We start from the raw sequence: 23,379 nt of genomic DNA, 5'->3' as shown, positions 1-23,379 counted from the left end.
CTGAATTATTTCTGTTTTAGTTCAATGCTGGTACCAGCCAGACCTGTAAGCAGTCATTAAAATCCTGATTAAATTTATGCCAGTCAAAAGTTTTGTTTTAAGACATTTTCTACACAATGTTGTGCCTTCATTATTTTCCATTAGGTATTGACTTCCTGGTCTATGTGACTCAGCTGTTCACTTGGTAAATTCACAAAGCCTTTGGAAGAGCTTTAAAGTTTAGTTTTAAGTGGGTTGGTTATGATTTTGGGGTGAAAAGTGCTAGTTTAGTTAAGTACCAACACATCATCTAAATTGATAATTCACTGCAGTCGTGAGGAAGTGCTTAATGGTCAGAAGTACTGACTTCTTATGCTGTATGTGGTTGTAAATCTGAAGTGCCATCTGCCTGTTCTGGTGGATGTTAAAGATCCCATAGCACTGTCCTGATCAACATTTCTCCTCAACCAACAACAGCGTTATTTCTATAGCACTTTTAACATAAAACATCCCAAGGTGTTTCATAGGACCATCATAGAGGAAAACCACATAAGGAGACATCAGGGCCGATGACCAAAAGCTGGGTCAAAGAAGTAGGTTTTAAAGTGGAAAGGTTTAGGGCGAGAATTCCAGAGCTTAGGGCCAGAGCAGCTGAAGGCATAGCAATCAATGGTGGAGCGATTTTAAAATTTGAGGATGCACAAAAGGCCAGAATTAGAGGAGCGCAAATATCTCAGAGGGTTGTGGAGCTGGAGGAAATTAGAGAGATGGGAAGGGGCAAGGCCATGGAGACATTTGAAAACAAGAATCAGAATTTTAAAATTGAGATTATTGCTTAACTGAGAGCCATTGTAGGTTAGTGAGCCCAAGGACGATAGGTGACTGGGACCTGGTGCAAGTAAGGACATAGTTCATTCATCCCATTATTGCTTATGGGATCTTGGCTTGTGTAAAGTGGCTGTCACATTTGCCTTCCTAGGATCAGTGACTGCAAAATTAATTTGTGTGCTGAGTTATGAAGTATACAGGTACAACACTGGCATCCACTCAACAATTTGGAAAATTGTCCAGGTATGTCCTGTACACAAAAAGCAAGACAAGTCCGACCTGGCCATGTACTGCCCCATCATTCTATTCTCAATCATCAGTAAAGTGATGGAAGGTGCCATCAACAGAGCTATCAAGCGGCACTTGCTTAGCAATAACCTGCTCAGTGACGCTTAGTTTGGGTTGCAGCAGGGCCACTCAGCTCCTGACCTCATTACAGCCTTGGTTCAAACATGGACAAAAGAGATGAACTCAAGAGGTAAGGTGAGAGTGACTGCCCTTGATATCAAGGCAGCATTTGACCGAGTATGGCATCAAGGAGCCCTTGAAAAACTGGAGTCAGTGGGAATCGGGGAAAACCCTCCGCTGGTTGGAGTCATACCTAGCGCAAAGGAAGATGGTTATGGTTGTTGGAGGTCAATCATTTCAGCTCCAGGACATCACTACAGGGGTTCCTCAGGTTTTGTCCTAGGCCCAACCATCTTCAGCTGCTTCATCAATGATCTTCCTTCAGCCATAAGGTCCGAAGTGGGGATGTTTGCTGCTGATTTTACAATGTTCAGCACCATTCGCGGCTCCTCAAATACTGATGCAGTCCATGTAGGAATGCAGCAAGACTGGACAATATCCAGGCTTAGGCTGATAAGTGGCAAGTAACATTTGCACCACACAAGTGTCAGGCAATGACCATCTCCAACAAGAGAAAATCTAACCATCTCCCCTTTACGTTCAATGGCATTATGATCGCTGAATCCCCCACTTTCAACATCCTGGGGGTTGCTATTGACCAGAAACTGAACTGGACTAGCCATATAAATATCATGGCTACAAAAGCAGGTCAGAGGCTAGGAATCCTGCGGTGAGTAACTCACCTCCTGACTCCGCAAAGCCTGTCCACCATCTAGAATGCACAAGTCAGGAGTGTGATGGAATACTCTCCACTTGCCTGGATGGTTGCAGCTCCAACAACACTCAGGAAGCTCAACACCATCCAGAACAAAGCAGCCTGCTTGATTGGCACCCCATCCACCACCTTCAACATTCACTCTTTCCACCACCGACGCACAGTGGCAGCAGTGTGTACCATCTACAAGATGCACTGCAGCAATGCACCAAGGCTCCTTCGACAGCACCTTCCAAACTCGCAACCTCTACCAACTAGAAGGACAAGGGCAGCAAATGCATGGGAACACCACCATCTGCAAGTTCCCATCCAAGTCATACACCATCCTGACTTGGAACTATATCACCGTTCCTTCACTGTCTCTGGATCAAAATCCTGGAACTCCCTAACAGCACTGTGGGTGTACCTACGCCACATGGAACGCAGCGGTTCAAAAAGGCTGCTCGCCACCACTTTCTCATGGGCAATTAGGGATGGGCAATAAATGCTGTTCTGGCCAATGGCGTCCACATCACATGAACAAATTTAAAAAATATTTATTTTTCAGGTAGTTGTTCAGCTGCCATATCAATGCAAGGCTATTAGTTGGTCTTCTATCAGAATGAGGTTCATGACCAGAAAGTGTAATTACACTCTATTTCATCAATTAACTTGTAATACAACATGATGTCGTCCATCTGGATGCTCAGAATATTGGCTGATGAGAAATTTTGCTTCCTACCTCTGGAGTAAGGTGTCATTGGCAAAAATAAATGGCCTATCTGAGAGCAGAAAACCACCAGTGGCTACATGCAGCCTGAGCTGTTCGAGTACCAATAAGAAGTTTGCTGTTAGAAATTTCAAGTTGTACATGCATTTGTTGCAGTGCTGCACCTGGTTTTTTGAATCCACTGTATTGTGGAAATGGAGCTAACTCAGTTTGCCACAGTGCTAGCTGCTTCACAAGATTCCAGAAGTGGTTCTGTAATATACACGTTCTATGATTAGCTGCTATTTTAACTCCTACCAAATCACGTTCACCCATCACTAGTCAACATTTTCTCAAAGTCCAGCAATGCCTCAAATTTAAAATTCTCATCCTTATGTTCCGTTTCCTCCAAAGCCTCACAATTCCCTATTTCTGTAACCTTCAGCCCTACAACCCTCCGAAAACTCTGCATTCCTCCAATTCTGGCTTCTTGTGTATCCCCTATTTCCTTTGTCCCACCATTGACGGCCCTGTCTTCAGGTATCTAGAAGTCTCTCCCTAAACTTCTTTACCTCTCTAAGGAGCATCTTAAAAGGAAGATAAAGTTTACTTCTTTGACCAAGCTTTTGATCTATCCTAATATCTCCTTATGTGGCTCCATGTCAAGTTTAGTCTGACAATGCAGTGAAGTGTCTTGTGATGCTTTACTATGTTAAAGGTGCCGTATAAATGCAAGTTGTTGATGGGGAGAGATGTAAATGCGTATGAGAGAAATAGTGCTACAAATTCAGTAGCTAGAGTAGATAAATATTTGAAGTGGATAAATATATATGGTCATGGGTAGAGAGCACGGCAAAAGGATTTGACCTGGATTCCTTTAGGAAAATGGCTGCTCATACATGATGAACCTAATGGCTGCCTCTGATGCTGTAAACTTATATGGTTAAATGGATTGAAGCATGTGTTCTAGAACAAGTCATGCCCACAAAAGGGAAACAAACTGATTTTCCAAATTCTTCAGGGATTGATCAAGCATATGCGAATTATGGGCCAGAATTTTACGCCCCCAAATGAGCGAGGTGGGGTGGGGTATAAAATTGAGTGGGAGGTGAGGTGTGGGGGGCCGTTCCCAACCCCTTCCCACCCCCATTGCAATTTTATGTGGGGGCAGCGGTGAGAAACAGCCCACCCACCACAGGCCAATCAAGGCCCTAAATGGCCAATTAACTGGCACTTAAGGGCCTCCGCCCGCCGCCATGTGTATTTTACCCTTCGCTGGCGGGCGGCTGAGGTCTCAAAAACCCCTACTGGTTCAACCCGGCGGCTGCTTGCAGTCTGGTGGGGGGGGGGGGCCCTCCTGATCAGGCACCCTGTGCCCCATTGAGGGCCACCCTCGAAGTGCCAACCGCTCCAACGCACAACACTTCCCCCACGCCGCCCCCCCCCCCCCCCCCAACTGACTCCTCTTGTCTCGCTGAGGCCTGACCAGTTGTTCCCAGTGAGACTGTACTAACGTACCTTAGTTCCGAGGCCATCCTTCCTCTTGGCTCCGATGGCTGGGTGTAGTCCCAGCAGTGGCCACCGCTTCTGGTGGCGCTGCTGGGTCTAAGAGCTGCCAGCCTGCAGATTAGCCGGCAGCTCCATTAGACAGGACTTCCTGCCTCAAGGAGGTGGAAGTCCCTCCCAAGACCAATTAAAGGCCTGGGGAGTGAAAAATCTCAGTCTGGAAAAATCCCCAGGCCTGGTGAAGGTGAGCTCACCACCGACTTAATTAAAAGCAAAATACTTTAGACGCTGGAAATCTGAAATAAAAACAAGAAATGCTGGAAATACGCAGCAGGTCTGGCAGCATCTGCGGAGAGCGAAGCAGAGCTAACGTTTCAGGTCAGTGACCCTTCTTCAGAACCAACTTCTCGGCTGGAGGGTGGGGCCTCCTGTCCAATGCAAAATTCCAGCCATGGTATCTAGTGGGAAAGTACAGGGCAGGTGATGCAACTGGTGCTGACATAATTGATAATGAATAACAAGTATCTAAAAGGTATGCTTTGTGATTGCCTTGTGATAGGTTCTGGTGATTTTGTTTAAAAAAGCGCTGGTGTAAAAATAATAGGGGATCACTTCTGTTTCCTTTGAGAAACCACTGGGGTAAATCCTTTCCATGGAAATCACTACTGCTATAATAAATCTTTGAATTTATATGATGAATTTATAGAATCCTGAACTTTGATATTAACCCTTTCATGGCAGGCTGGAGCAAGTCAGGAGTGGGGGTTTGAAGGTGTGTCCCCAACACACCCCCTACGGTTTCGTGGCATATGAGTGTCCCACCACAGAGAAGTGGAAACTTCATTAACATAGTTAAGACAGGCTCCCACAGTGCAACTGGGAGCTTGATATTACATTTATCAGTTACTGTGCAGGGTTCCCAGGACTTAAACCTAGCGCTAAAAGTGAGGTGGGAGCTGTTGCCTCCCGAAGGTAAGTCCATGTTGCCATGCTCCTTCTGGGCCAGGTGGAGCAGGAGTTCTCCCCCGCCCCCCCCCCCCCCCTGCCCCCGCTCCCCATCCCCATCCCCAACTCCCCCATCCCAAGCCCTTCAAGGAAGCCTTTGGCCTTCCTCTTCTGTAATTGCCACTGTACCCCTGCCCCCTCAACCTATTCTCTTTTGCTTCTGAAATGGGTTCTGTCCATCATCTCTGAAGCCCCGATCTCTCTCCTTTGCTCCTGTGATGGCTCTTGTCTCTATCCCTCGTCCAAGCCCTGATCTCTCTCTCTCTCTCCCTTCCCCCACCCCATCTTTCTCTCTCTCGCTCTCTCTCTCTTTCCCCCCCCGCCCTCACAGAATCACAGAATAATACAGTGCAGAAGAGGCCTTTCGGCCCATCGAGTCTGCACCGATGCATTGAAGACACCTGAGCTATCTACCTAATCCCATTTGCCAGCACTTGGCCCATTGCTTTGAATGTTATGACGTGCCAAGTGCTCATCCAGGTACTTTTTAAAGGATGTGAGCCAACCCGCCTCTACCACCCTCCCAAGCAGTGCATTCCAGACCGTCACCACCCTCTGGGTAAAAATGTTCTTCCTCAAATCCCCCTTAAACCTCCTGCCCCTCACTTAAACTTGTGTCCCCTCGTAACTGACCCTTCAACTAAGGGGAACAGCTGCTCCCTATCCACCCTGTCCATGCCCCTGATAATCTTGTACACCTCGATCAGGTCACCCCTCAGTCTTCTCTGCTCCAGCGAAAACAACCCAAGCCTATCCAACCTCTCTTCATAGCTTAAATGTTCCATCCCAGGCACCATCCTGGTGAATCGCCCCTGCACCCCCTCCAGTGCAATCACATCCTTCCTATAAAGTGGCGACCAGAAATGCACACAGTGCTCCAGCTGTGGCCTTACCAAAGTTCTATACAACTCCAACATGACCTCCCTGCTTTTGTAATCTCTGCCTCAATTGATAAAGGCAAGTGTCCCATATGCCTTTTTCACCACCCTATTAACCTGCCCTTCTGCCTTCAGAGATCTATGGACAAATACACCAAGGTCCCTTTGTTCCTCGGAACTTCCCAGTGTCAGGCCATTCATTGAATACTTCCGTGTCACATTACTCCTTCCAAAGTGTATCACCTCACACTTTTCAGCGTTAAATTCCATCTGCCACTTTTCTGCCCATTTGACCATCCCGTCTATATCTTCCTGTAACCCAAGACACTCCACCTCACTGTTAACCACTCGGCCAATCTTTGTGTCATCCGCAAACTTACTGATCCTACCCCCCACATAGTCATCTATGTCATTTATATAAATGACAAACAATAGGGGACCCAGCACAGATCCCTGTGGTATGCCACTGGACACTGGCTTCCAGTCACTAAAACAGCCACCTGTCATCACTCTCTGTCTCCTACAGACAAGCCAATTTTGAATCCACCTTATCAAGTTACCCTGTATCCCATGTGCATTTCCTTTCTTGATAAGTCTCCCATGTGGGACCTTGTCAAAGGCTTTGCTGAAATCCATGTAAACTACATCAACTGCACTACCCTCATCTACACACCTGGTCACATGCTCAAAAAATTCAATCAAATTTGTTAGGCATGACCTCCCTCTGACAAAGCCATGCTGACTATTCCTAATCAAATTTTGCCTCTCCAAGTGGTGATAGATTCTCTCCTTCAGAATTTTCTCCAATAGTTTCCCTACCACCGACATGAGACTCACTGGTCTGTAGTTCCCTGGCTTATCTCTACAACCTTTCTTAAATAGTGGGATCACATTAGCTGTTCTCCAGTCCTCTGGCACCTCCCCCGTGGCCAGAGAGGAATTAAAAATTAGGGTCACAGCCCCTGCAATCTCCACCCTCACCTCCCACAGCATCCTGGGAAACAAATCGTCCGGACCTGGAGATTTGTCCACTTTTAAGCCTGCCAAAACCTCCAATACCTTGTCACTCCCTATGACAATTTGCTCAAGAACCTCACAGCCTTTCTTTCTGAGTTCCATATCTACATCCTCATTCTCTTGGGTGAAGACAGATGTGAAGTATTCATTCAACACGCTACCAATGTCCTCTGGCTCCACCCACAGATTTCCCCCTTGGTCCCTAATGGGTCCTACTTTTTCCCTGGTTATCCTCTTCCCATTGATATACTTATAGAATATCTTGGGATTTTCCCTACTTTTACCAGCCAGAGCTTTCTCATATCCCCTCTTTGCTCTCCTAATTGCTTTTTTCAGCTCCATCCTACACTTTCTGTACTCCACTAATGTTTCCGTTGATTTGCCCTCCTTGTGTTTGCTAAAAGCCTCTCTATTCCTTCTCATCGTACCCTGAATACTTCTAGTCATCCATGGTTCTCTGGATGTTTTGCTCCTACCTATTACCTTAGAGGGAACATGTTGGGCCTGTAGCCTCCCCATTTCCTTTTTGAATGCCCCCCCCCCCACTGCTCTTCTGTAGATTTTCCGACCAGTAACTCTTTCCCGTTTAGCTTGGCCAGATCCTGCCTTATTTTACTAAAATTCGCTCTCCCCCAATCCAAAACCTTTTTTTGCAACTTGTCTATTTCTTTCTCCATAACAAGCTTAAATTGTACCATGTTGTGGTCGCTATCACCAAAAAGCTCCCCCACCAACACATCAACCACCTGTCCGGCTTCATTCCCCAGAATTAGGTCCAGCACTGCACCCTCCCTTGTCGGATCCTCTACATATTGAGCTAAAAAGTTCTCTTGTATACATTTTAAGAACTCCACTCCATCTAAGCCCTTAACACGATTACTATCCCAATTAATGTTGGGAAAGTTGAAATCACCTAATATAATTGCCCTGTTAGTATTTTTACACACCTCTGTGAATTGCGCACATATTTGCTCCTCAATTTCCCGCTGACTATCTGGGGTTCTACAATAAACACCGAGCAATGTGGCTGTCCCTTTTTTATTCCTAAACTCGGCCCATGAAGCTTCATTTGATGCCCCATTCCAAGATATCATCTCTCCTTACTGCAGTAACTGACTCCTTATATTGCAATGCCCCCTCCTCTGTCTCGCCTGAAGATTCTGTATCCCGGGATATTGAGCTGCCAATCCTGCCCCTCCCTCAACCATGTCTCCGTGATGGCGACGAGATCACAATTCCACATGTCAATCCTTGACCTTAACTCATCCGTTTTACCTGTAATACTCCTGGCATTCAAGTAGAGGCCATCCATCCTGGTCTTACTCACTTGAAACCTACTTCCGCTGTTTTCCCTCTGACTTGTTTGCTTTCCTGTGTTTAGCTGTGTCCCTATTCTGCTAGGAGTCTGCATCCCCTCCCCCTGCCAAATTAGTTTAAACTCCTCCCAACAGCACTAGCAAACCCGCCAGCAAGGATGTTCGTCCCCCTCTGGTTCAGATGTAGACCGTCCCACTTGTATAGCTCCCACCTTCCCCAGAAACAGTCCCAGTGGTCCAGGAATCTAAAACCCTCCCTCTTGCACCAACTTTTAAATTACGCATTCATCTGTGCTATTCTCCTATTTCTATACTCGCTAGCACGTGGCACTGGGAGTAATCCAGAGATTACAACCCGAGAGGTCCTGTTTTTTAGTCTACTGCCGAATTCCCTGAATTCTTGATGCAAGACCTCATCCCTCTTTCTACCTCTGTCATTGGTACCAACATGTACCGTGACCTCTGCCTTATCACCCTCCCACTTCAGGATGCCCTGCAGCCGTTCAGTGACATCCCAGACCCTGGCACCAGGGAGGCAACACACCATCCTGGAGTCACGTTGACGGCCACAGTAGCGCCTATCTGTTCCCCTGACTATAGAATCCCCTATTACTATTGCTCTTCCTCTCTTTCCCCCTTCCTGTGCAACAGGCTGCTTTGTGGTGCCAGAAGCTTGGCTCTGTCCGCACTCCCAGGAGGAACCAGCCTGATCAGCCTCCAAAATGGAATACCGATTTGCAAGCGGGACCCCAGGGGACTCCTGAACTACCTGCCTGATTCTCTTGGACTGCCTGGTGATCACCCGTTCCCTTCCTTCCTCAAGTCCCTTCAGCTGTGGTGTGACCACCTCTCTATACGTGCTATCCATGATGCTCTCAGACTCGCGGATGCTCCACAGTGTTTCCAGCCACCGTTCCAGCTCTGAAACCCGAGCTTCCAGGTGCTGCAGCTGGACGCACTTCCTGCATATATGCTGGTCCCAGGGACTGGAAATGTTCCCCGATTCCCATGTGCAGCAAGAGGAGCAAACCGCGGCTTTAAGCTCACCTGCCATGACTAAACCCTTTCAATTTAAAACTTTAGAAGACTATTATAATAAAAAATAATCAAATAAATCTTGCTAAAACAATGACTTACAATTCAATCCAGTTTGAAAAATACCCACCAGACTTACTCACCAGTCAGCTGTGCTCTTTGGAAACTCTCAGCTCCCCTCACGCTCTTTGAGGACTCTCGGCCCCCCCCCCCTCCCATCTTTCCCCCCCCCCTCCCATCTTTCCCCCCCCCCCTCCCATCTTTTCCCCCCCCCCCTCCCATCTTTCCCCCCCCCCCCTCCCATCTTTCCCCCCCCCCCTCCCCAGATCTCCTACATCAGCATTCTCTTTCAGGCAAAATACTGTTTGACTTCCCAATAACTTGTGCAGCAATTTAATTCTAGTGCTGAACATGAAAAGTGGTCTCTATCAGCAGACTATGTAAAACTGTTGTCATTTGTTCGAACATGTATTCAGTAAGATTGAATTTGGTTTAACACTGATTGATTTACTTGTAGCATTGTCTGCAACACCCTGAACAACTTTTCACCCTTGCCTGCAATTCTCAAGACAATAACCTTTTTCGTACAGGCCATGAATACATATCCTCTGGGCTTGCCAAATTTGCGAAGGTCAGCACTGGGGTTTTCAGGTGGACACATTCTGGCATTTATGCTGGGAAAGCAGCATTTGTAGGTTTTTGGCTCCATTAACTGTGAAGGGAAAACAAATATATATCTGGCTGAATATTAATTCAGCTCACTGGAGTTAATCCGTATGACAGTATTAAAATTCCTACTTATCCATCATTAGGATTGTTCTGCATTGAACTGAAAAGTCCCTTCCTTTTTAAGAGAACTGGCTCATTGTTGTAGACTTGCAAGAGCCCCTCCTTTCCCCAAGCTCACATTGCATCAGAGTTGTGATCTGATTTTTGGAGTTTTGCTCCTGGATGGAGTTGTTTCATTATTGTTACTCCATTAGAAAAAAATCTCAATTTTCGTTGTTTTAAAAAAAAATCAATTATTGATCGTAATTGGTACCTTTTGCTCTTTATTTAAATTTCACAACACAAATAAACCCAGCATCAATATTTTTTTCTCCACAGTTTTGAGAAGTTCTGAGTCATTTTTTGTTTTTAATTCTGGACAAATTTTACAGGAGTCTGAAACACACTGGGGAAATTTCCTTTATGTTCCCTTTTGAAATTTCCTGGTGATGTTTCTAGCACAGATGAGTTATGTGCAAGCCCCTGCGTTCACTGGAAAGAATCCAATTGGCTAGATGCATGGAATGTTCACCTGATAGCTCAGTGGGTAAATCATGTGGTATGCATCTGAGCTATACAGTTCTGAAAGATCCCAGGATCAATTCCTGATGTGAGCTGGCTCAGACGTTCTAAATGATGACACTGCCAGAGACTATAATTAGTCATGGTGCCCCAAGCTAAGGCAGGAAACAGTAAGCAATAAATCAAAGAAAAATACTGCAGATACTGGAAATCTGAAATAAAAACAAAGCCCTGGAAATACTGAGCAGGTCAGGCAACATCTGTGGAGAGAAGCAGAGTTAACGTTTCAGGTCGGTGACCTTTCATCCGAACTGGCAAAGGTTAGAAAAGAATTAGGTTTTAAGCAAGTGAAGGGGGGGGGGGGGGGGTGGGAAGAGAACAAGAGGGAAGGTGTTTGATAGGGCAGGAGAGATTAAATAACAAAATTGTCTGGGACAAAGGCAAAGAGTGTTTTAATGCTTGTGGTGAAAGACAAAGCATTAGTCCAGAGCGAGTGTTAATGGCAGAGTAATGAGCAACTCTATCTACATGAAAAACAAGCACATGGTTGAAAAAAAAATGAAATGAAATAAAATTAAAAATATAAAAGAAGGCTGTTCATGTTCTGAAGTAATTGATCTCAGTGTTCAGTCCACAAGGCTGTAGAGTGCCTAATCGAAAGATCAGGTGCTGCTCCTCGAGCTTGAGTTGATGTTCACTGCAACAGGCCAAGAACAGAAATGTTGACATGAGAGCAGTGGGGTGTGTTGATATGGCAAACGACCGGAAGCTCGGCGTCTTGCTTTTGGACTGAGAGGAGGTATTCTGCAAAGCGGTCACCCAATCTGCGTTTGGTCTTCCCAGTATACAGACGACCACACTTTGAGCAGCGAATACAGTTACTAAATTGAAGGAAGTACAAGTAAATTGCTGCTTCACCTTGAAGGATTGTTGCCTTGGATGGTGAGGAGAGAGGAGGTAAAAGGGCAGGTCGGGGTGATTAAGGAGTGGACCAGGGTGTCGCGGAGGGAATGATCTCTTCAGAATACTGACGGGAGGGGAAATGAAGATGTGTTTGGTAGTAGCATCACACCGGAGGTGGCGGAAATGGCGGAGGATGATCCTCTGGATGTGGAGGCTGGTGGGTGGCAAGTGAGGACAAGGCGAATCCTATAACGGTTCTGGCAGGGAGGGGAGGGGTGAGGGCAGAAGTGCGGGAAATGGGTCGGACACGGTTCAGGGCCCTATGGACCACAGTGGGGGGGCATCCTCAATTGAGGATAAAGGAAGACATGTCAGAAGCGCTGTTGTGTAATAGTAAGCAATTGTGCAACAGTAAGCAATAGTTTCCACTCCTGATCTATAATCAGTGACCCTTGCTGAAAAATATAGTATTGGACTTGGCCTTGATGAATCCTACAGCTGAATAAGGAACAATTTTCCATTATATTGTACTTTTCACATCTTCAGAATGTCCCAAAGTGCTTTACCACCAATTAATTATTTAATTATTTCTGTTTTCCATTCATGTATCGTTGAAGTGCCATGTAGTCACTTTTGTTATGTAGGCAAATGCAACAGCTAGTTTGCATAGAGTGTCCTACAAATACTAACTAAAATAATTGACTGTTAATTTACACCCTGTCAAAATCTGGAACAGGTGTTCTACTGCACTACTGGGCATTTGCAATGGCTCCTATCCTTGCTTATCGAAGCTAGTTCCCTAAAATCTCTAATTTAATCCTCTTATGCATCTTTAAATTCCTCCATGGTTATGCAGCACCCTATTTCTGCAACACCTCTAGCTTGAACTCTCCTTTCATCTGACTCCAGTCTCATTCACCTTCCCCTCCTCCAATCATTGATGGCACTGTTTTAAAAATAAGGGGTCGCCCATTTAAGACAGAGATGAGGAGAATTTATTTTCTCTGAGGGTCGTGAGTCTTTGGAACTCTCTTCAAAAGGTGGTGGAAGCAGTGTCTTTAAATATTTTTGAGGTAGAGGTAGATAGGTCCTTGTTGAGCAAGGAGATGAAAGGTTATTGGGGTAGGCGGGATTGTGAATGCCCTTGAACTGAGTGGCTTGCAAGGCCATTTCAGAGGGCATTTTAAGAGTTAGCCACATTGCTATGGGTCCAGACCAGATAAGGACGGCATTAGTGAACCAGATGAGTTTTTACAACAATTGACAATGGTTTCATGGTCGCCGTTATACTAGCTTTTAATTCCAGATTTATTAATTGAATTCAAATTTCACCATCTGCTGTGGTGGGATTTGAACCAATGTCCCCAGAGCATTAATCTGGGCTCTGGATTACTAGTCTAGTGACATTATCACTGCCACCATCTTCCTTCGCCCCCCACCCCCCCTCCCCACCCTCCCAACCTTTAGTGGCTTACTGCTGCTCCTAATTCGGATGTTTTTACGTATGTTGGCAGAGAGTTCTGCCCGACTGTCTGGAATTCTCTCCCTAATCCTCTTTGACTCTGAACCTCACTTTCCACTTCTTAAAAATGTTCTCAAAATTCTTTTTTTTCAACCAAGCCTTTGGTCAGCCTTCCTAATTGCTGCTTTCTTACGTTGGCATCTGTTTTCCATTCATGTATCATTAAAATGCCATGGGATATTTTAACGTTAATGGTGCTGTATAGATAGAAGGTTGTGGTGTTTATCTGTTTATTGGCAGCGCTGATCTGTTTTTGCGCTGTTGGTTGAGGCAAGAATTTTGATCAGAAGACCAGGAGAAATCTGCTCCTCTTCGAAGTCTTTTACATCCACCTGAATGGACTAACATTGGCTGGGGGTGGGAGGGGACTGGTGGTTTCAGTCTCATCTGAAAGTTGGCAGCTAAAACAATACAGCACTTCCTGTGCACTGCTTTGAAGATTATATGGTAGTAGATTACCTGCTCAGGTCCTGGAGTGTGGTCTGAACCAGTGCCCTTCTGACTTGGAAGAGGGTGTACTTTGTTGCCAAGGATGCTTACATGTACTGAATAAAATTTCTCTACTGGCAAATAACTTCAAACTAATGACAGTTTGACCCAAGCCTTTGTGAGAAATGTCAAATTAATTCTGCTTGTTGGTGGTGCATACTGTAGAATTATTTCTATTCCAGATTGGAATATTGGAACACTTGCAAGCTTTTTGCAAGTCAGGCCATTCTGTGCGATTGTCCGCATTCTGAATAATGCAGATTTATGTATAGTTGCAGCTTGTCTACAGATTTGCAGAATGTATTCTAATCATCTTCTTTGGCCTCCTTATCTCGAGAGACAATGGGTAAGCACCTGGAGGTGGTCAGTGGTGTGTAGAGCAGCGCCTGGAGTGGCTATAAAGGCCAATTCTAGAGTGACAGGCTCTTCCACAGGTGCTGCAGAAAAATGTGATTGTCGGGGCTGTTACACAGTTGGCTCTTCCCTTGCACCTCTGTCTTTTTTCCTGCCAACTGCTAAGTCTCATCGTCTCGCCACACTTTAGCCCTGCCTTTATGGCTGTCTGCCAGCTCTGGCGAACGCTAATCATATGGTAGTAATAAAAGTGCACAAGTTATATTTTCTGTAATTGTGATTATTTCAAATTTGTTGAATGCCACCTTTTTTATTTTTTTTAAAAAAGGTCATCTAAACTTGACATTTGTAGGGTACTGTATGCTCGAGGGACTTTGTAATCAGTAAGGTGTCTTTGATAATTGAAACATCTCACTACATTACAAACATATTTTTGTGTTTGGGTGTGATGTCAATGCAACAGTTATCTATTACTCCCTGGTACCTCCCCTTCCTTCATAATCTCCCTTGGAGTGACAGAGAAAATGCTTCTATGAATAGTTCCAATATTTCTTTCTCTTTTTCTTTTTTTCCCAAAGGGAAAGGAACAGTCTGTTGAAGGAAGCAGAGGTCTTGCACAGAGCCAGATTTTCCCACATAATCCAAATTTATGGTATTTGCAATGAACCTGAATTCATGGGCATTGTGACGGAATATATGAGCAATGGGTCTTTGGACCAACTCCTTTATCAGGTATTGTGATCAAACGAAGATGTTTCTACAGTCATTATTCTGTGCACATTGTTAACATATAATTTCTTGTGACAAACCTTGGAAAGAAGTAATAAAGAAAGACTTGCATTTATATGGCACATTTCATGACCTCAGGATATCCCAAAGTAATTTACAACCAATTAAACACTTTTGAAATGTAGTCACTGTTATGTAGAAAATGTGAAAACCTAGTAAATGTGTGCAGCATAATACGCTAACCACGAAGAAACTCGGAAGTGGATTTTTATCTTGACTGTATTAATTGGAGATTTAGATCTCGGGCATTTAATCTGGTTACTAGATTATCAGATCCCTAGTTAGCTAAAATTAATGGTCTAATTATTTAATTCTATTGAATAATAATTTTCTTCTTCATATCTGTTGTTTGTTTGAAATTGGAGTGGATTTTAAGTTATTGGTGTAATTTTCCCATTGGAGTTTGTCCTTTGGCTCTAAAAATGTGTTACATTAGACTCAGTATTGTTAAATCTTTCACTGCCAGCAAATTATTTCATATGGTACCAAATTATGACTTGATGTAACATTTTGTTTGCATAGCCCAAATGATTTAAGGTATAGATATTACAGATTATGCTGTGGAGTTGCTGGATGATAGATTGTACTATACCCAGCTCTGCCTCCCTTCCAGCAGCCCCACCAGCAATGTAGTGCTATTATGGTGAGTGCACAAGTATATGCTAGATACTACTTCATAGGAGTGTGCATTTCCACACTTCTAACTCTCGAGCACCTTCCTGGCTGCTTTGAGCCAGGCATTGGTTGGAGTGTAGTTGTAGATTACATACTATCCTTCATTGACAAGTCCTGTGTACCAGCAGGAAAGAAGGTTAGTGGAGGTGGAATACATTCATTTGTTAGTTTATATCTGAAAACTGGATTGTCCAACTATATGTTTACAACTAAACATTGTAATCGAGATTTTCTGTGGCTTACATCCTAGGATGTGTCACTGGCAAAGCTGGCATTTATTGCCTATCCCTAATTGCCCTTGAGAAGCTGTTTGGGAGGGAGTTCCAGGATTCTGATTAAGTAACGGTGAAGGAATGGCAATATAGTTCCAAGTCAGAATGGTGTGTGGCTTGGAGGAGAACTTGCAGGTGATGGTGTTCCCATGCATCTGCTGCCCTTGCCCTTCTAGGTGGTAGAAGTTGTGGGTTTGGAAGGAGGCTTGGCTAGTTGCTGCAGTGCATCTTGTAGATGATAGACACTGCTGCTGCTGTGTGCTAGTGGTGGAGGGAATGAATGTTTAATGAGGTGGATGGGGTGCCAGTCACTCGGGCTGCTTTGTCTTGGTTGGCTTGGCGTCAAGCTTCTTGAATGTTGTTGCAGCTGTATTCATCCACGCAAGTGGAGAACATCCCATCACACTCCTGATTATGCCTTATAGTTGGTGGAGTCAGGAGATGAGTTATTTGCTGCAGAATTCCCAGCCTCTGATGTGCCCTTGTAGTCACAGTATCGATATGGCTGGTCCAGTTAGGTTTCTGGTCAATGATAACCCCAGGATGATGACGGTGGGGTGGGGGTGGGGAGTTTTAGCAATAGTAATGTCATGGGGAGATGGTTAGATTCTTGTTGGAGATGGTCATTGCCTGGCACTTGTGTGGCATATATGTTACTTGTCACTTATAAAATTCAAGCCTGAATGTTGTCCAGATCTTTTGGCATGTGGGCACAGACTACTTCAGTATCTGAAGTGTTGCCAATGGTACTAAACACTGAAATCATCAGAGGACGTCCCACTTCTGACCTTATGTTGGAGAAAGCAACTGAAGATGGTTGGGCCAAGGACACTACCCTGAGTATTGACTGCACTGATGTCCTGGGGTTGAGATGATTGACCTCAAACAACCACAACCACCATCTTTTGTGTTAGCAATGACTCCAACCAGTGGAGAGTTTTCCCCCAATTCCGATTGACTTCAATTTTACTAGAACTCCTTTGAGGCCACACTCAGTCAAATGGTGCGTTGATATCAAGGGCAATTGCTGTCAACTCACCTCTTGAATTCAACTCTTTTCTCCATGTTTGGACCAAGGCTGCAATGAGGTCAGGAGCCGAGTGGCCCTGGTGCAAACAAAACTGAGCATCTGTGAGCAGATCGTTGCTGAGTAAGTGCCACTTGATAGCGTTATCAACAACACCTTCCATCACTTTGCTGATGATTGAGTGTAGACTGATGTAATGGTGATGGAACAGATTGGATTTGTCCTGCTTTTTGTGGACATGACATTCCTGGGCAACTTTCCATATTGTCTAGCAGCCATCAGTGTTGTAGCTGTACCAGAAAAAAGCTTATCTAGGGGCATGGCTAGTTCTGCAGCACAAGTCTTCAGTACTACATCTACTGTATCCAGTCCCATCAGGCGTTTCTTGATATCACATGGAGTGAATCGAATTGCCGGAAGATGCGGATCTCAGGAGGAGGCCAGGATGCATCATCCACTTGGCACTTCCAGCTAAAGATGGTTGCAAATGCTTCAGCGTTGTCTTTTGCACTGATGTGCTAGGCCCCCCCATCATGAGAATGGGGATATTTATGGAGCCTCCTTCTCCAGTTAGTTGTTTAATTGTCCACCACCATTCATGACTGGATGTAGCAGGACAGCAGAGCTTTGATCTGATTCATTGGTGGTGGGATCACTTAGCTGTGTCTATCATATGCTGCTTCTGCTGTTTAGCATCCATGTAGTCCTGTGTTGTAGCTTCAATAGGTTGGCAGCTCATTTTCATCTACAGCTGGTGCTGCTCCTGGAATGCTCTCCTACACTCCTCATTGAGCCAGGGTTGGTCCTTGGCTTGTTGGTAATGGTAGAATGGGGGATATGCTGGGCCATGAGGTTTACAGATTGTGGTTGAATGCAATTCTGCTCCTGCTGATGGCCCACAGTGCCTCATGGTTGCCCAGTTTTGAACTACTAGACCTGTTCTGAGTCTATATCATTTACCACGGTGGTGATGCCATACAACATGATGAAGGATGTTATTAGTGGGAAGATGGGACATTGACGCCACAAGGATTGTGTGGTGTCATACAGATTCATCTATGGCAGGTAGATTGGTGAGGATAAGATCGAGTAAGTTTTTCCCTTGTTTTGGTTTGCTCACCAGTCTGCCAGCGCGATCAGTTATGGTGCTGCCAATCCATTCTTGGTGATAGGCATTGAAATCCCCCACTCAGAGTGTATTATGTACACTTACTACCCTCAGTGTTTCTTCCAGGCTTTGTTCAATATGGAAGAGTACTGATTCATCTGCTGAAGGAGGACCGAGGTTTCCATGCCCGTATTTGACCAGATGATGCCATGAGTCTTCATGGGGTCTGGAGTCAATGTTGAGGACTTCCAGGACCACTCCTTCCTGTCTGTATATCATCCTGCCACCACTTTTGGTAGGACAGGACATACCCAGGGATGGTGCTGATGGAGTCTGGGACATTGGCTGGAAGGGATAATTCAGTGAGTTTGGCTCTATCAGGATGTTGCTTAACTAATCTGTGGGATAACACTCCCAATTTTGGCACAAGTCCCCAGATGTTGTTGTTCAGCTTTTTTGCAGTGGTTTGATACAACTGAATGATTTCAGAAGGAGTTAAGAGTCACTGATGTAGAGTTGCAGGTAGGCCAGACAGGGTAAGGACAGCAGATTTCCTTCCTTGAAGGGCATGATTGAACCAGATGTGTTTTTAACAGCAATCCAGTAGTTTCATGATCATTATCAATGAGATTAGCATTTTATTCCCAATGTATTAATTAATTGAATTTAAATTCCCTCCCCCCACCCCCCGCCTTGGTGGGATTTGAATTCCTGTCTATGGGGCATTAGTCCAGTCCTCTGGACTACTAATCCAATAACATTACCAATATGCTACAGTATTGTCTGTGTTTAACAAACTTAAAAATGTTAACTTCTGTAGAGTTGTCAGGTGCATGATAATTTATCTTTCTAGATGAGTTCGCTTAAAAAAAAACAGACATGTCCTTTTCTGATGCAGAAAGATACTTATCCAACACTTCCTTGGTCATTGCGACTTCGCATACTATATGAAATCGCACTCGGAGTGAATTTCCTTCATAACATGAACCCACCATTGATGCATCATGATCTGAAGGCACAAAATATTCTGCTCGATGGTGAATTTCATGTAAAGGTAAGAAATGGTCTGTTCAATTAGAATTCAGTATTACGCTATTACAATAATTAATACTTCATCTTAATATGCTTGTTAAATAATCACTAGGACATTTTAACAACCTTTGAAAAGTTAGAATATCTGACACTGTTTCCACCAGTTCGTTTTTCCCAATCCTGGTGTGTAGCTCTTGTGGAGCTTTTTTTTTTGTTTCTGGCTGTCCACTTTACTCATTTGGTTTAGACTCACTAAATTAATTTGGCATTTTGTTGCTGGCTAGTCAGGAGAGTTTGATCCCCCTCAGTTAGCTTATTCAAGCACTTCTCTACAATAATAGAGCTAGTAATCAAATGGAAAATCATAACTTAATTCTTTGAATTCAGAACAAAAATGCTAGGGTGACTCTTGCTGGTGTATGGCTCTATGGACACCAGCTGACCTCCAAGTGGCCATGCTGTGACCCTAGATGATAAGTGGCCACAGACTTTTGACCCTGGGGTCCCTGGAGTTGAGCCATTATCAGACATTATACACTTTCCAACAGGGTTGCTCGATTACAATCGGGACTGAAAATTTTGGCTGATACTACTTTTTTCTGTAGTATAGTCCTATTTTGGCCATTTCGGTAGTTTACCTGATTCAGCCATTTAACCATGTCACAATGATGAGCCAAAACTTGGTGCAATGGATGCTGTGTATGGCTTACAAACTTAGTTAAGGATTCCAAAGGTATCTCAAATTTATTTATTACATGGGATTTAGTACATGTTAATACAATTGTGGATGTTAAGTAATATGTCATGATCTAATTTGCTGATTTCGTCTTGATTCTGTCTAATGTTATTTATTGCAATAAATTTAAATTGGACATTCAACCTTCTATCAACATGGTGGTTTTTACTGTTTTGGCAAGATCATATATGCTGTACAATTTCTGATTTGCATCCACAGCTCATTGGCTTAATGGAGATGAGAGTGAAGCTTAATTTCTACTGAGTATTGGGCTACAATGTTCTGCCATGCATTTGCCACGATGCCCATTTCGTGACCATTTCCAATGGTATAACGATTCATGGCTCTTCCTATGTCCCAATATATTTTATGCATACTGTCAAATTTTGGTTCCTGCAAAGAGTGAACTCATCTATGGATGCTGATGTTCTCAGGGAGTATAAATATAGAAAATTAAGAAGAAGCCTAAATTTACAAGTTGAAAACGATGGGAGAGAAACTCCTGTACCACTTGAAATTGACTCAGAATATGCATCATGAAATATTTGCAATTGAGCACGTTTTGCTCAAGTCTCAACAAAAATTGGGCCTCAGCCTCATCTCCATTAAACCAGTGAGCTATATATGTCATTAGGATGCTGTGATGCAGCTCAATGGTCAAAGCCTTTGGAAACCTGCCCAGCTCCAATGCCAAGTTGGCCTATAGTTAACACTTTGGGAGGTTGATGGAGGAACGTGGGCTGGCAGTGACCCACAGTATTTTGTGGAGTCGTGAGAAGTCTAAATAGAATTGACTTGACTTGAATAGATTCAGTGCTCAGGGGCTGCAGTTTGGATACACCTGCTATGAACTCTTGAGCTTTTATGTGACAAAAATATACTTATCAGATATAAGATACTGCTTTTAAAGTTTTGGAAAGCTATTCATGTTAGTGTTTTTTTCAGCAACACTTCAAATCTGATTTTTTTTGACATGAAACTGAGTTTAGAGGCCAAGAAAAATCTAAATTTGATCCCTCAATTTATCTGGTTAGCCATTCTGGTCAGAGTGGCAGTGGCGTGTTCTTAGGCTAGGAAATGAAAAATCACTCATATTGCCTTTGTCTTGCCTGCGACCAGGTAGTACCTTTTGGAAAGTTTGTGTGTATGTATATCTATATCAGCATATCATATACTGGATGAGAGCAAGACAAGGCTTGGCACTGATGTCCCACCCCCACTGATAAAATAGTCTGCTGACTTTCACTGTCCAGGGACACACATGAAGAATGGCCATTGGAAAAAGCTACTGCAGGGCTGCCAGCCATAGTGGAACAGCATCACAAGTATCAGTCAGTGCTTTATGGAAAACAAAGTGGGTGGGGAAGGAATTAATTGAGCATCATTGCATGAGAAATAGGCTGATACTGCTGTCATAGAAATCATAGCAAATTTACAACACAGAAAGAGGCCACTTGGCCCATCGTGTCTGCGCTGGCTGAAAAATGAGCCACCCAGCCTAATTGCACCTTCCAGCATTTGATCCGCAGCCCTGCAGGTTACAACTCTTGAGGTGCATGTCCAGACACCTTTTAAACTAGTTGAGGGTTTCTGCCGCTACTACTCTTTCAAGCAGTGAGTTCCAGACCCCTACCACCCTCTTTGCACTAAGATGAGGGTGAGTGTCATTGGTGGCTGGCCAGATGGTGATGTGAGGAGGTTCACCTGCAAGGTGTGCTCACCTGGGGAGTGATACGCAGGAGGAGCCTAGGCAAGGCAGAGTAAGGAGATTTGCACTTGAATGTGGAATGCCACTCATCTTTCCTGCCCTGATCAGGTCATTTACACCTTTTGCGGCACAGTTTCCAGGAACGAGGCAACGCACTCCTGCTGCTGACTTCCTCTGCCACTTCTGGCCACGCCTGCTTGTTCTCTGTGGCTCCCTTCTTCCTCCCGTTCATGGGGAAGAGAACCCCCCCTGCAGACCCTTACAGCCTGCAGCATAATGTCCAGGGATGCATCTGGGAATGGTGGTGCAGCCTTTGGACATTGACTCTCCATTTGTCCAGCTGTTGTCTCAGTTCTGATACTTTCCATGAGCCCATGCTGGCTCTCCACAGAGCTATGCTGTCAGCCCCACTCCCCGTCTCGATCCCCATAGCCCTGCAAGTCTGTTTCTCTCAGTGGCCATCCAACTGCCTCTTGAAGCCATTGATTGTCTGTACTTCCACCACTCTTTTGGGCAGCGAGTTCCAAGTCATTATCACCCGCTTCGTAAAAAAATATTCCCTGCATCTTTTTCCCAAAACTTTCAATATGTGTCCCCTAGTCCTTGTACCATGAGTTAATGTGAACAACGTTTTCTTGTCTAACTTATCTAACTTATGTTGGAATGCTTCCATTCTGATCCTCGCAGGAACCCTTTAGATATTGGAGCTGAGTCATCAGTTCACCTGTTCTATCTAATTGGTCTGGAAGCCTGGAAGTCAGATGCAAATGTCATGGCTGAGTCATAAAGCCACAGACAAATTTGCTGCTGATATTTCCGGGTTCCTGACCTACTACTGGCCTCCCCCACTGCAAGCGAGTTGTAACTTTTAAAATTCAGCCTGTATTCTTTAGTTCATGTAATGCTGAAAACTGAACACAAAATCTCAATTCTGTGCTTGTTGGAGCAATGTTTTAAACAATGACTAAACAGAGTAACTTACCTTGATTTTTACATAGAGTTAATTGTAGGTTACTCAGCAGCATGTTACTTTACTCCTTGCAAAAGACACAGAAGTATTTTGCAACTGCTTGACTAAGTAGAAAGCATTTAAATGTCAATCACATGATTCATTGATGAAAATGCATTTCCACTCTTAAGAGAATCAGAGTATGTTTGATTATATCCCAAAGTTCATCTATTGCAGAGCACAGAAAGAGGCCGTTCAGCTCAGGTCTGTGTCAGTGATTATGCCCTCTTGCCATTCTAATTCATCTAATCCTATCAGCATATTCTCCTATTTTTTTCCCTCGTGCTTTTTTATATAAAATATAAAACATTTAATGTAACTGGATGGCACTCTCAATACTTTAAAGTCACCCTCCCTTTGTAACCAGAAATGTTGTTGGCCTTGGCAGTTAATTCTTCAAAGATGTCCTTACATCTCAAATGGCTTTCATAATTGTTGAATTATTCCAGCCCAAAACTGCAGTGTGCTGCCAGTGTCATACACTCAGTAGGAGGAGTATGATTTGTTGATCTATCTCGGCCTCCTCCTGATGTTCCCACCATCACACCTGCCAGCCAATTTCATTGACACCACGTGACATCAAGGAATGACTGAGCTCACTGGATACAGCAAAGGCTATGGGCCCCGACAACATCCTACTGCAGTATTGAAGACTTGTGCTTCAGAACTAGCTACATCTGTCGCAAAGCTGTTTCAGTACAGCTACAGCACTGGCATCTACTTGGCAAAGGGTAAAATTGCCTAGATATGTCCTGTCCACAAAAAAGCAGGACAAATTCAATCCAGCCATTTACTGCCTCATTACAAGAAATAGGAGCAGGAGTGGACCATTTGGCCCATCAAGACTGCTCCACCATTCAATGTGATCATGGCTGATCTTGGGCTTCAACTCCACGTTCCCGCCTGCTCACCCTGTCCCTTGATTCCCTGAGAGACCAAAAATCTGTCTATCCCAGGCTTGAATGTATTCAAGATTAGAACATCCACAACCCTCTGGGATAGAGAATTCCAAAGATTCCCTTTTGAGTTAAGTAATTTCTCCTGATCTCAGTCCTAAATTATCGGCCCCTTATCCTGAGACTGTGCCCCT

General features: G+C 44.3%; 1 protein-coding gene across 3 annotated transcripts in view; it reads left to right on the top strand.

Moving 5' to 3' along the window:
• The window catches only part of ripk2 (receptor-interacting serine-threonine kinase 2), a 77,917-nt gene that overhangs the window by 11,812 nt on the left and 42,726 nt on the right, over positions 1-23,379 (top strand). For all 3 annotated transcript variants that reach the window (XM_068031636.1, XM_068031637.1, XM_068031638.1), the window contains exons 2-3: positions 14,512-14,665; positions 18,703-18,858. In XM_068031636.1, coding sequence (XP_067887737.1) covers positions 14,512-14,665; positions 18,703-18,858 — 310 coding nt within the window. The remainder of the gene's footprint in view (positions 1-14,511; positions 14,666-18,702; positions 18,859-23,379) is intronic.

The sequence above is a fragment of the Heterodontus francisci genome, chromosome 5, assembly GCF_036365525.1.
Source record: "Heterodontus francisci isolate sHetFra1 chromosome 5, sHetFra1.hap1, whole genome shotgun sequence".
NCBI classification, from domain to species: domain Eukaryota; kingdom Metazoa; phylum Chordata; class Chondrichthyes; order Heterodontiformes; family Heterodontidae; genus Heterodontus; species Heterodontus francisci.
The sequence above is the reverse complement of the archived record's forward strand: the minus strand, read 5'-3'. Positions and strand labels throughout refer to the sequence as shown.